The sequence below is a fragment of the Mya arenaria genome, chromosome 9 (assembly GCF_026914265.1).
Source record: "Mya arenaria isolate MELC-2E11 chromosome 9, ASM2691426v1".
Lineage (NCBI taxonomy): Eukaryota > Metazoa > Mollusca > Bivalvia > Myida > Myidae > Mya > Mya arenaria.
This window is the reverse complement of record NC_069130.1, coordinates 58,136,654-58,147,066: the sequence shown is the minus strand read 5'-3', so window position 1 is coordinate 58,147,066 and position 10,413 is coordinate 58,136,654. Positions and strand designations below refer to the sequence as shown.

General features: G+C 35.3%; 1 protein-coding gene across 1 annotated transcript in view; it reads left to right on the top strand.

Moving 5' to 3' along the window:
* Positions 1-917: 917 nt before the first annotated feature.
* Positions 918-10,413, top strand: part of LOC128245391 (chordin-like) — a 47,536-nt gene continuing 38,040 nt past the window's right edge. Inside the window, exon 1 of the mRNA XM_052963530.1 lies at positions 918-1,292. Coding sequence (XP_052819490.1) covers positions 1,175-1,292 — 118 coding nt within the window. The 5' untranslated portion in view covers positions 918-1,174. The remainder of the gene's footprint in view (positions 1,293-10,413) is intronic.

The window sequence follows — 10,413 nt, the reverse complement described above, 5'->3', positions numbered from 1 at the left end:
GAAATGTTTGAGATTTGTTTACGTCTGATAGTTATGAGACGGATATGCACTGGGTTGGAAGTTTTCTATTGTTTTATGTATTCTTCTTATTTTCTTTCCTGCAGTGCATTGATATTTTGATATATATATATATATATATGCGTTGTTCTTATTTTATAATACTATAATTTCAAGGTAAATATAAGAACTATAACGCTTAAACATTGCTGATAACCAATATCATTTCAAGTTGTAACCTCGAGATAGGTGATACTAAGCATGTACAGTCGACCCCGTTGGCTCGAATTCGCTTGGCTCGAATTCCTCGTTGGCTCGAGGTATTTTCGTCGGTCCCTGGGAGTTCGAGCCAACGGGGATCGCCTGTATACGTTCTGAAATCTTAATCAAATCTTTATGTTTAAAATTTTAAACGTTTAATAATCATTTAAAGGACACGCTGTATATAATTTATTCTATAGTAATTGCAATAGTATCTATTTTTCTTTCTTAACTTCAATCAAAAATATAAAGAAACAGAAATCTACAATGATTGTGAAAAATTACAAACCATTTGATTTCAATCAAAACAAATTCCCCGTCGCTCTATCTATGTGGTTGAGTATACTCAAAACATTTCTTGTTCTGTTAATCCCGTTCGCAGGCCCAGAGTCATGTTCCTAAACGATTAGAGGCCGGGCCCTTCAACTAATAACAGTGTATCATTTATTCCTAAATCCAAACATTTCATTTCATTTTGAATGAATTTATTTAAATAAAGTGTTACAATCCATATACAATTTGCTACCTGCCTTTAGATGACTTAAGTTTTCGATGGATATATACATGCAGATATTTATGCAGAAAGGTGGATGTTGATGAAAAAGATCACAGTTGAAATTAATTTTGAAATATTTGTGATGCAAAGCATATTCAAAGGATTTAAGATTATCATATGTGCGCGCATAAAATAATAATAAAAATGAAGTGCGATAAATTGAATAGTTTATTTGTGACCTAAAAAATATTTCTGATATAACAATTTACGCATTTTCACATAGTTTCTGGCTTTGAATATATAAATATTAAAAGTGATTTTGTTTCAATGAAAACTCTTATTTTTGTCAATAAACTCTGCAATCTACGTCCGGGAACTCGTCTATTGTTTACAATACCCGCACGCAGCACGTGAGACACGATGATTGTACCGCCGATGTTGATGTTATTTGTTCCGCTCACCGTTGGTCTGCCCCGAGTGGGCCCGGATGTTTTATCAGGGACCGAGTACGTCCCTTCCTACAACAACACCGTACCAGGTAATGGGAAAGCATGGACAGAAAACGTAAAGAAATTCACAGTGTGATAATGTGCATGTTCGATTCCTTTCATTTCATTATATTTACATTCGCACCCAAGCTTCTGTATTTCTGTAAAATTTGGCCTTCATAGTGTATGAATAGGTCGACATTTCGTCACCTCTGTAGGTAGAGTTTTGCAAGAAGGTCTGGGTCATGCATATGTTAAACACGACTAAAATCTCGTTAATTTTCTCGATAAACGCGAAGAATATAACAACCGAATCATAATTACCACAAAAATACAATTATTAAATGGATAAAATGTAAATATAGGGAACGATTCTTATTTTTCACGCGTCCATGCAGTACGGCGCGTTTCATTGATCTGCAAAATCGCTGGTAGAATCATAAATAGGGTTTAGGAAGTGTCTATTCCAAGTAGGATAGAAGCTTAAAAAGGGTTTAGGAAATGTCTTTTCCACGTAGAGTAGAATCATAAATAGGGTTTAGGAAGCGTCTTTTCCAAGTAGGATAGAAGCATAAATGTGGTTTAGGAAGTGTCTTTTCCAAGTAGGGTAGAAGCATAAATAAGGTTTAGGAAGTGTCTTTTCCAAGTAGTGTAGAAGCATAAATAGGGTTTAGGAAGTGTCTATTCCACGTAGGGTAGAAGCATAAATAGGGTTTAGGAAGCGTCTTTTCCAAGTAGGGTAGAAGCATAAATGTGGTTTAGGAAGTGTCTATTCCAAGTAGGATATAAGCATAAATAGGGTTTAGGAAGTGTCTATTCCAAGTAGGATATAAGCATAAATAGGGTTTAGGAAGTGTCTATTCCAAGTAGGATAGAAGCATAAATAGGGTTTAGGAAGTGTCTATTCCAAGTAGGGTAGAAACATAAATAGGGTTTAGGAAGTGTCTATTCCAAGTAGGATAGAAGCATAAATAGGGTTTAGGAAGTGTCTATTCCAAGTAGGATAGAAGCATAAATAGGGTTAAGGAAGTGTCTTTTCCAAGTAGTGTAGAAGCATAAATAGGGTTTAGGAAGTGTCTATTCCAAGTAGGATAGAAGCATAAATAGGGTTTAGGAAGTGTCTATTCCACGTAGGGTAGAAGCATAAATAGGGTTTAGGAAGTGTCTATTCAAAGTAGGATAGACGCTTAAATAGGGCTTAGGAAGTGTCTATTCCAAGAAGGGTAGAATCATAAATAGGGTTTAGGAAGCGTCTTTTCCAAGTAGGGTAGAAGCATAAATGTAGTTTAGGAAGTATCTATTCCAAGTAAGGTAGAAGCATAAATAAGGTTTAGGAAGTGTCTATTCCAAGTAGGGTAGAAGCATAAATAGGGTTTAGGAAGTGTCTATTCCAAGTAGGGTAGAATCATAAATAGGGTTTAGGAAGCGTCTTTTCCAAGTAGGGTAGAAGCATAAATGTAGTTTAGGAAGTATCTATTCCAAGTAAGGTAGAAGCATAAATAAGGTTTAGGAAGTGTCTATTCCAAGTAGGGTAGAAGCATAAATAGGGTTTAGGAAATGTCTATTCAAAGTAGGATAGACGCTTAAATAGGGCTTAGGAAGTGTCTATTCCAAGAATGGTAGAATCATAAATAGGGTTTAGGAAGCGTCTTTTCCAAATAGGGTAGAAGCATAAATGTGGTTTAGGAAGTATCTATTCAAAGTAAGGTAGAAGCATAAATAAGGTTTAGGAAGTGTCTATTCCAAGTAGGGTAGAAGCATAAATAGGGTTTAGGAAGTGTCTATTCCAAGAAGGGTAGAATCATAAATAGGGTTTAGGAAGCGTCTTTTCCAAGTAGGGTAGAAGCATAAATGTAGTTTAGGAAGTATCTATTCCAAGTAAGGTAGAAGCATAAATAAGGTTTAGGAAGTGTCTATTCCAAGTAAGGTAGAAGCATAAATAAGGTTTAGGAAGTATCTATTCCAAGTAAGGTAGAAGCATAAATAAGGTTTAAGAAGTGTCTATTCCAAGTAGGGTAGAAGCATAAATAGGGTTTAGGAAATGTCTATTCAAAGTAGGATAGACGCTTAAATAGGGCTTAGGAAGTGTCTATTCCAAGAAGGGTAGAATCATAAATAGGGTTTAGGAAGCGTCTTTTCCAAATAGGGTAGAAGCATAAATGTAGTTTAGGAAGTATCTATTCCAAGTAGGGTAGAAGCATAAATAAGGTTTAGGAAGTGTCTATTCCAAGTAGGGTAGAAGCATAAATAGGGTTTAGGAAGTGTCTATTCAAAGTAGGATAGAAGCATAAATAGGGTTTAGGAAGTGTCTATTCCAAGTAGGATAGAATCATAAATAGGGTTTAGGAAGCGTCTTTTCCAAGTAGGGTAGAATCATAAATAGGGTTTAGGAAGCGTCTTCTCCAAGTAGGGTAGAAGCATAAATGTAGTTTAGGAAGTATCTATTCCAAGTAAGGTAGAAGCATAAATAAGGTTTAGGAAGTGTCTATTCCAAGTAGGGTAGAAGCATAAATAGGGTTTAGGAAGTGTCTATTCCAAGAAGGGTAGAATCATAAATAGGGTTTAGGAAGCGTCTTTTCCAAGTAGGGTAGAAGCATAAATGTAGTTTAGGAAGTATCTATTCCAAGTAAGGTAGAAGCATAAATAGGGTTTAGGAAATGTCTATTCAAAGTAGGATAGACGCTTAAATAGGGCTTAGGAAGTGTCTATTCCAAGAAGGGTAGAATCATAAATAGGGTTTAGGAAGCGTCTTTTCCAAATAGGGTAGAAGCATAAATGTGGTTTAGGAAGTATCTATTCAAAGAAGGGTAAACTCATAAATAGGGTTTAGGAAGTGTCTATTCCACGTAGGGTAGAAGCATTAATAAGGTTTAGGAAGTGTCTATTCCAAGTAGGATAGAAGCATTAATAGGGTTAAGGAAGTGTCTTTTCCAAGTAGGGTAGAAGCATTAATATGGTTTAGGAAGCGTCTTTTCCAAGTAGGGTAGAAGCATAAATAGGGTTTAGGAAGTTTCTTTTCCAAAAAGGGTAGAAACATAAATAAGTTTTAGGAAGTGTCTATTCCGAGAAGGGTAAAAGCATAAATAGGGTTTAGGAAGCGTCTTTTCCAAGTAGGGTAGAAGCATAAATAGGGTTTAGGAAGTGTCTTTTCCAAATAGGGTAGAAACATAAATAAGTTTTAGGAAGTGTCTATTTCAAGAAGGGTAAAATCATAAATAGGGTTTAGGAAGCGTCTTTTCCAAGTAGGGTAGAAGCATAAATAGGTTTTAGAAAGTGTCTTTTCCAAATAGGGTAGAAACATAAATAAGTTTTAGGAAGTGTCTTTTTCAAGTAGGGTAAAAGTTTAGATAAAGGTTTGGAAGTGTTTATTTCAAGTAGGGTATAAGCATAAATAGGGTTTAGAAAGTGTCTTTTCCAAATAGGGTAGAAACATAAATAGGGTTTAGGAAGTGTCTATTCCAAGTAGGATAGAAGCATAAATAGGGTTTAGGAAGTGTCTATTCCACGTAGGGTAGAAGCATAAATAGGGTTTAGGAAGTGTCTATTCAAAGTAGGATAGACGCTTAAATAGGGCTTAGGAAGTGTCTATTCCAAGAAGGGTAGAATCATAAATAGGGTTTAGGAAGCGTCTTTTCCAAGTAGGGTAGAAGCATAAATGTAGTTTAGGAAGTATCTATTCCAAGTAAGGTAGAAGCATAAATAAGGTTTAGGAAGTGTCTATTCCAAGTAGGGTAGAAGCATAAATAGGGTTTAGGAAGTGTCTATTCCAAGAAGGGTAGAATCATAAATAGGGTTTAGGAAGCGTCTTTTCCAAGTAGGGTAGAAGCATAAATGTAGTTTAGGAAGTATCTATTCCAAGTAAGGTAGAAGCATAAATAAGGTTTAGGAAGTGTCTATTCCAAGTAGGGTAGAAGCATAAATAGGGTTTAGGAAATGTCTATTCAAAGTAGGATAGACGCTTAAATAGGGCTTAGGAAGTGTCTATTCCAAGAATGGTAGAATCATAAATAGGGTTTAGGAAGCGTCTTTTCCAAATAGGGTAGAAGCATAAATGTGGTTTAGGAAGTATCTATTCAAAGTAAGGTAGAAGCATAAATAAGGTTTAGGAAGTGTCTATTCCAAGTAGGGTAGAAGCATAAATAGGGTTTAGGAAGTGTCTATTCCAAGAAGGGTAGAATCATAAATAGGGTTTAGGAAGCGTCTTTTCCAAGTAGGGTAGAAGCATAAATGTAGTTTAGGAAGTATCTATTCCAAGTAAGGTAGAAGCATAAATAAGGTTTAGGAAGTGTCTATTCCAAGTAGGGTAGAAGCATAAATAGGGTTTAGGAAGTATCTATTCCAAGTAAGGTAGAAGCATAAATAAGGTTTAAGAAGTGTCTATTCCAAGTAGGGTAGAAGCATAAATAGGGTTTAGGAAGTGTCTATTCAAAGTAGGATAGACGCTTAAATAGGGCTTAGGAAGTGTCTATTCCAAGAAGGGTAGAATCATAAATAGGGTTTAGGAAGCGTCTTTTCCAAATAGGGTAGAAGCATAAATGTAGTTTAGGAAGTATCTATTCCAAGTAAGGTAGAAGCATAAATAAGGTTTAGGAAGTGTCTATTCCAAGTAGGGTAGAAGCATAAATAGGGTTTAGGAAGTGTCTATTCCAAGTAGGATAGAAGCATAAATAGGGTTTAGGAAGTGTCTATTCCAAGTAGGATAGAATCATAAATAGGGTTTAGGAAGCGTCTTTTCCAAGTAGGGTAGAATCATAAATAGGGTTTAGGAAGCGTCTTCTCCAAGTAGGGTAGAAGCATAAATGTAGTTTAGGAAGTATCTATTCCAAGTAAGGTAGAAGCATAAATAGGGTTTAGGAAGTGTCTATTCCACGTAGGGTAGAAGCATAAATAGGGTTTAGGAAGTGTCTATTCCAAGAAGGGTAGAATCATAAATAGGGTTTAGGAAGCGTCTTTTCCAAGTAGGATAGAAGCATAAATGTAGTTTAGGAAGTATCTATTCCAAGTAAGGTAGAAGCATAAATAGGGTTTAGGAAATGTCTATTCAAAGTAGGATAGACGCTTAAATAGGGCTTAGGAAGTGTCTATTCCAAGAAGGGTAGAATCATAAATAGGGTTTAGGAAGCGTCTTTTCCAAATAGGGTAGAAGCATAAATGTGGTTTAGGAAGTATCTATTCAAAGAAGGGTAAACTCATAAATAGGGTTTAGGAAGTGTCTATTCCACGTAGGGTAGAAGCATTAATAAGGTTTAGGAAGTGTCTATTCCAAGTAGGATAGAAGCATTAATAGGGTTAAGGAAGTGTCTTTTCCAAGTAGGGTAGAAGCATTAATATGGTTTAGGAAGCGTCTTTTCCAAGTAGGGTAGAAGCATAAATAGGGTTTAGGAAGTTTCTTTTCCAAAAAGGGTAGAAACATAAATAAGTTTTAGGAAGTGTCTATTCCGAGAAGGGTAAAAGCATAAATAGGGTTTAGGAAGCGTCTTTTCCAAGTAGGGTAGAAGCATAAATAGGGTTTAGGAAGTGTCTTTTCCAAATAGGGTAGAAACATAAATAAGTTTTAGGAAGTGTCTATTTCAAGAAGGGTAAAATCATAAATAGGGTTTAGGAAGCGTCTTTTCCAAGTAGGGTAGAAGCATAAATAGGTTTTAGAAAGTGTCTTTTCCAAATAGGGTAGAAACATAAATAAGTTTTAGGAAGTGTCTTTTTCAAGTAGGGTAAAAGTTTAGATAAAGGTTTGGAAGTGTTTATTTCAAGTAGGGTATAAGCATAAATAGGGTTTAGGAAGTGTCTATTCCAAGAAAGGTAAAATCATAAATATGGTTTAGAAAGTGTCTATTCCAAATAAGGTAGAAGCTTAAATAAGGTTTAGGAAGTGTCTATTCCACGTAGGGTAGAAGCATAAATAGGGTTTAGGAAATGTCTATTCCAAGTAAGGTAGAAGTAAAATAAGGTTTAGGAAGTGTCTATTCCAAGTAGGATAGAAGCATAAATAGGGTTTAGGAAGTGTCTATTCCAAGTAAGGTAGAAGTAAAATAAGGTTTAGGAAGAGTCTATTCCAAGAAGGGTAGAAGCATAAATAGGGTTTAGGAAGTGTCTATTCAAAGTAGAATAGACGCTTAAATAGGGCTTAGGAAGTGTCTATTCCAAGAAGGGTAGAATCATAAATAAGGTTTAGGAAGCGTCTTTTCCAAATAGGGTAGAAGCATAAATTTGGTTTAGGAAGTGTCTATTCCAAGTAAGGTAGAAGCATAAATAGGGTTTAGGAAGTGTCTATTCAAAGTAGGATAGACGCTTAAATAGGGCTTAGGAAGTGTCTATTCCAAGAAGGGTAGAATCATAAATAGGGTTTAGGAAGCGTCTTTTCCAAGTAGGGTAGAAGCATAAATGTGGTTTAGGAAGTGTCTATTCCAAGTAGGGTAGAAGCATTAATAGGGTTTAGGAAGTGTCTATTCCAAGTAGGGTAGAAGCATAAATAGGGTTTAGGAAGTGTCTTTTCCAAGTAGGGTAGAAGCATAAATAGGGTTTAGGAAGTGTCTTTTCCAAGTAGGGTAGAAGCATAAATGTGGTTTAGGAAGTATCTATTCAAAAAAGGGTAAACTCATAAATATGGTTTAGGAAGTGTCTATTCCAAGTAGGATAGAAGCATAAATAGGGTTTAGGAAGTGTCTATTCCAAGTAGGGAAGAAGCATTAATAGGGTTTAGGAAGTGTCTATTCCAAGTAGGGTAGAAGCATAAATAGGGTTTAGGAAGTGTCTTTTCCAAGTAGGGTAGAAGCATAAATAGGGTTTAGGAAGTGTCTTTTCCAAATAGGGTAGAAACATAAATAAGGTTTAGGAAGTGTCTATTCCGAGAAGGGTAAAATCATAAATAAAGGTTTGGAAGTGTTTATTTCAAGTAGGGTAGAAGCATAAATAGGGTTTAGGAAGTGTCTAATCCAAGAAGGGTAAAATCATAAATAGGGTTTAGGAAGTGTCTATTCCAAGTAGGGTAGAAGCATAAATAGGGTTTAGGAAGTGTCTATTCAAAGTAGGATAGACGCTTAAATAGGGCTTAGGAAGTGTCTATTCCAAGAAGGGTAGAATCACAAATAGGGTTTAGGAAGTGTCTATTCCAAGTAGGGTAGAAGCATAAATAGGGTTTTGAAAGTGTCTTTTCCAAGTAGGATAGAAGCTTAAAAAGGAAGTGTCTATTTCAAATAGGGTTTTGGGTATTTATTTTAAGAAGGGTATCGCTTTAATAGGGGTTTGGGTGTCTGTTTTTCAAGTAGGATTTTAGAACTGTAGGGTTTTATCTTCAAAGAATTTTTAAGTGTCTATATCAAGCAGGATAGAAGCTTAAAATGACATTTGAAGTGTCTTAAGTAAGAAGTAGAAGATTAAATAGGATTTTGCATTGAATCTACCTGTTTAAAACCATTTATCTGGCTCAAAATCTATGTGTGTTCTAGCATGCCTGTGACGTCATCCATTGTTCTTTTTGCATTCTATATGTTTAGGTTCAAGAACTGTGTAAAGTGATCATCATTTCTACTAACTGTCCACTTTCTTAATCATGAACTTACCATTTTTAGGCTGTAGGCCGCTAAGCCTGCAGACTTTTATAACCGTATCTCGGAAATCGCACCGGCAGATCGACATAACATTTTAAACTTTTGGCGAATTAATGCGCGCACGGCTTATCAACCCCAGCGCGGTTAGAACTGCGGTAGTTAACGACCTAATTTTCATTAACATTTACATCGAAAATACCTAGTTAGCAATCTGCTCTAATAGCTACGGACTGCATTCTGCATATTAATTAGCTAGCTAAAAGTAGCGCTGTAACGAGTTTTCAATCTATGTTATTCGGTTAATATAGTTCGAATAAGATGCCTTTTGCGTATAATATAATATAATTATTTTATTATCGGCGAGTTACACAACGCAGTATTTAAAGCATAATCTGCAAATAGTTTAAAAATGACGCGTACTGTATCAAATAAATACAAGTATGTATTCTGTATACCTGTAGATTTTGCTGCGGCCGAGGGCCGATAATGTACATTGCAGTTAAGAATAGAATCTGGGTCATCGCATTCGGACAGGTTTATTCCCCGGAGATAAACTCTGAGCTAAATCCCGGAAAAATATGGATCCTATTATGATGCAATTAAATGCTAATTATGCACCAAATATCAAACAATGATGTGAAAATAGAATAGTTATACATGTACTTCATTTAATCCTAAATCAGTTTTTTGGTGAGTGTAGTTTATTCATAAGTATATGTCTATGTTTTAAATTGCCTAAATCGGCTATTACATGACATTTTTTATTGAGATTGTTAGTTTTTACTTGTGTTTGTTAAATATGTGTCGCATTAAACCATTCTCTTGTGTAAGTACATACTAACAACCTTTTAACCATAACTAAATGAATATTATACACTTTTACCATTCAAATCAAATCGCGTAAAGCGTGGACAGGCTATCGACCTGCTACAATTTGTGTCATAGTCATGTAATGACGGTTGAAACGGAAAGTTTTTGAATATTTCTCAGTTTGTCTCAGTAATTTCAGTCCAATATCTTGAGCATGTAGCATAATGCATATGCATATTTAAAAAAAAAACTGATGTAAACCTGATCATTTTGTCCACGAGTGACATATGTTGAGGGCATTATTAAGATACATGTACATCAAACATACAGGGAATAGATACTTTGTGGGTGATATGATCCAGAGGTATATGGCGATGTAGAAAGAAGCCTTAAACATAAACCTAATTAATATGTTCAATGCATTTTGCTGGGATGCATTTGGTTTAGCTGGCATGCCCTGGTAGAAAATTAAATACGCCAAAGTCAAGGTAGATTTTACTAAAAAATCCTTAATGCTTTATCCGTGGCAGTGCATTGCTTATGAAACCAAAGCTCCAATGAAGGTTTTATATGATATTGAGAATTACTCCGATACCTTATAAGTAACTATTTGACGTATTCCACATTTCAAGTGACTTATACTTCATGATCTCCTTGAGAATCAACATTAAACTCTAAAAAAAATCGAGAAGGAAATTTTGAGCGGGCATCTAATATCTTTAGATGTTTATGTTAATAATTATGTTTTACAATTACATGGCTATACTCACAAAACGTTGCAGGCTGAAAGCCATTCAACGCTTTAAGCGCTTTG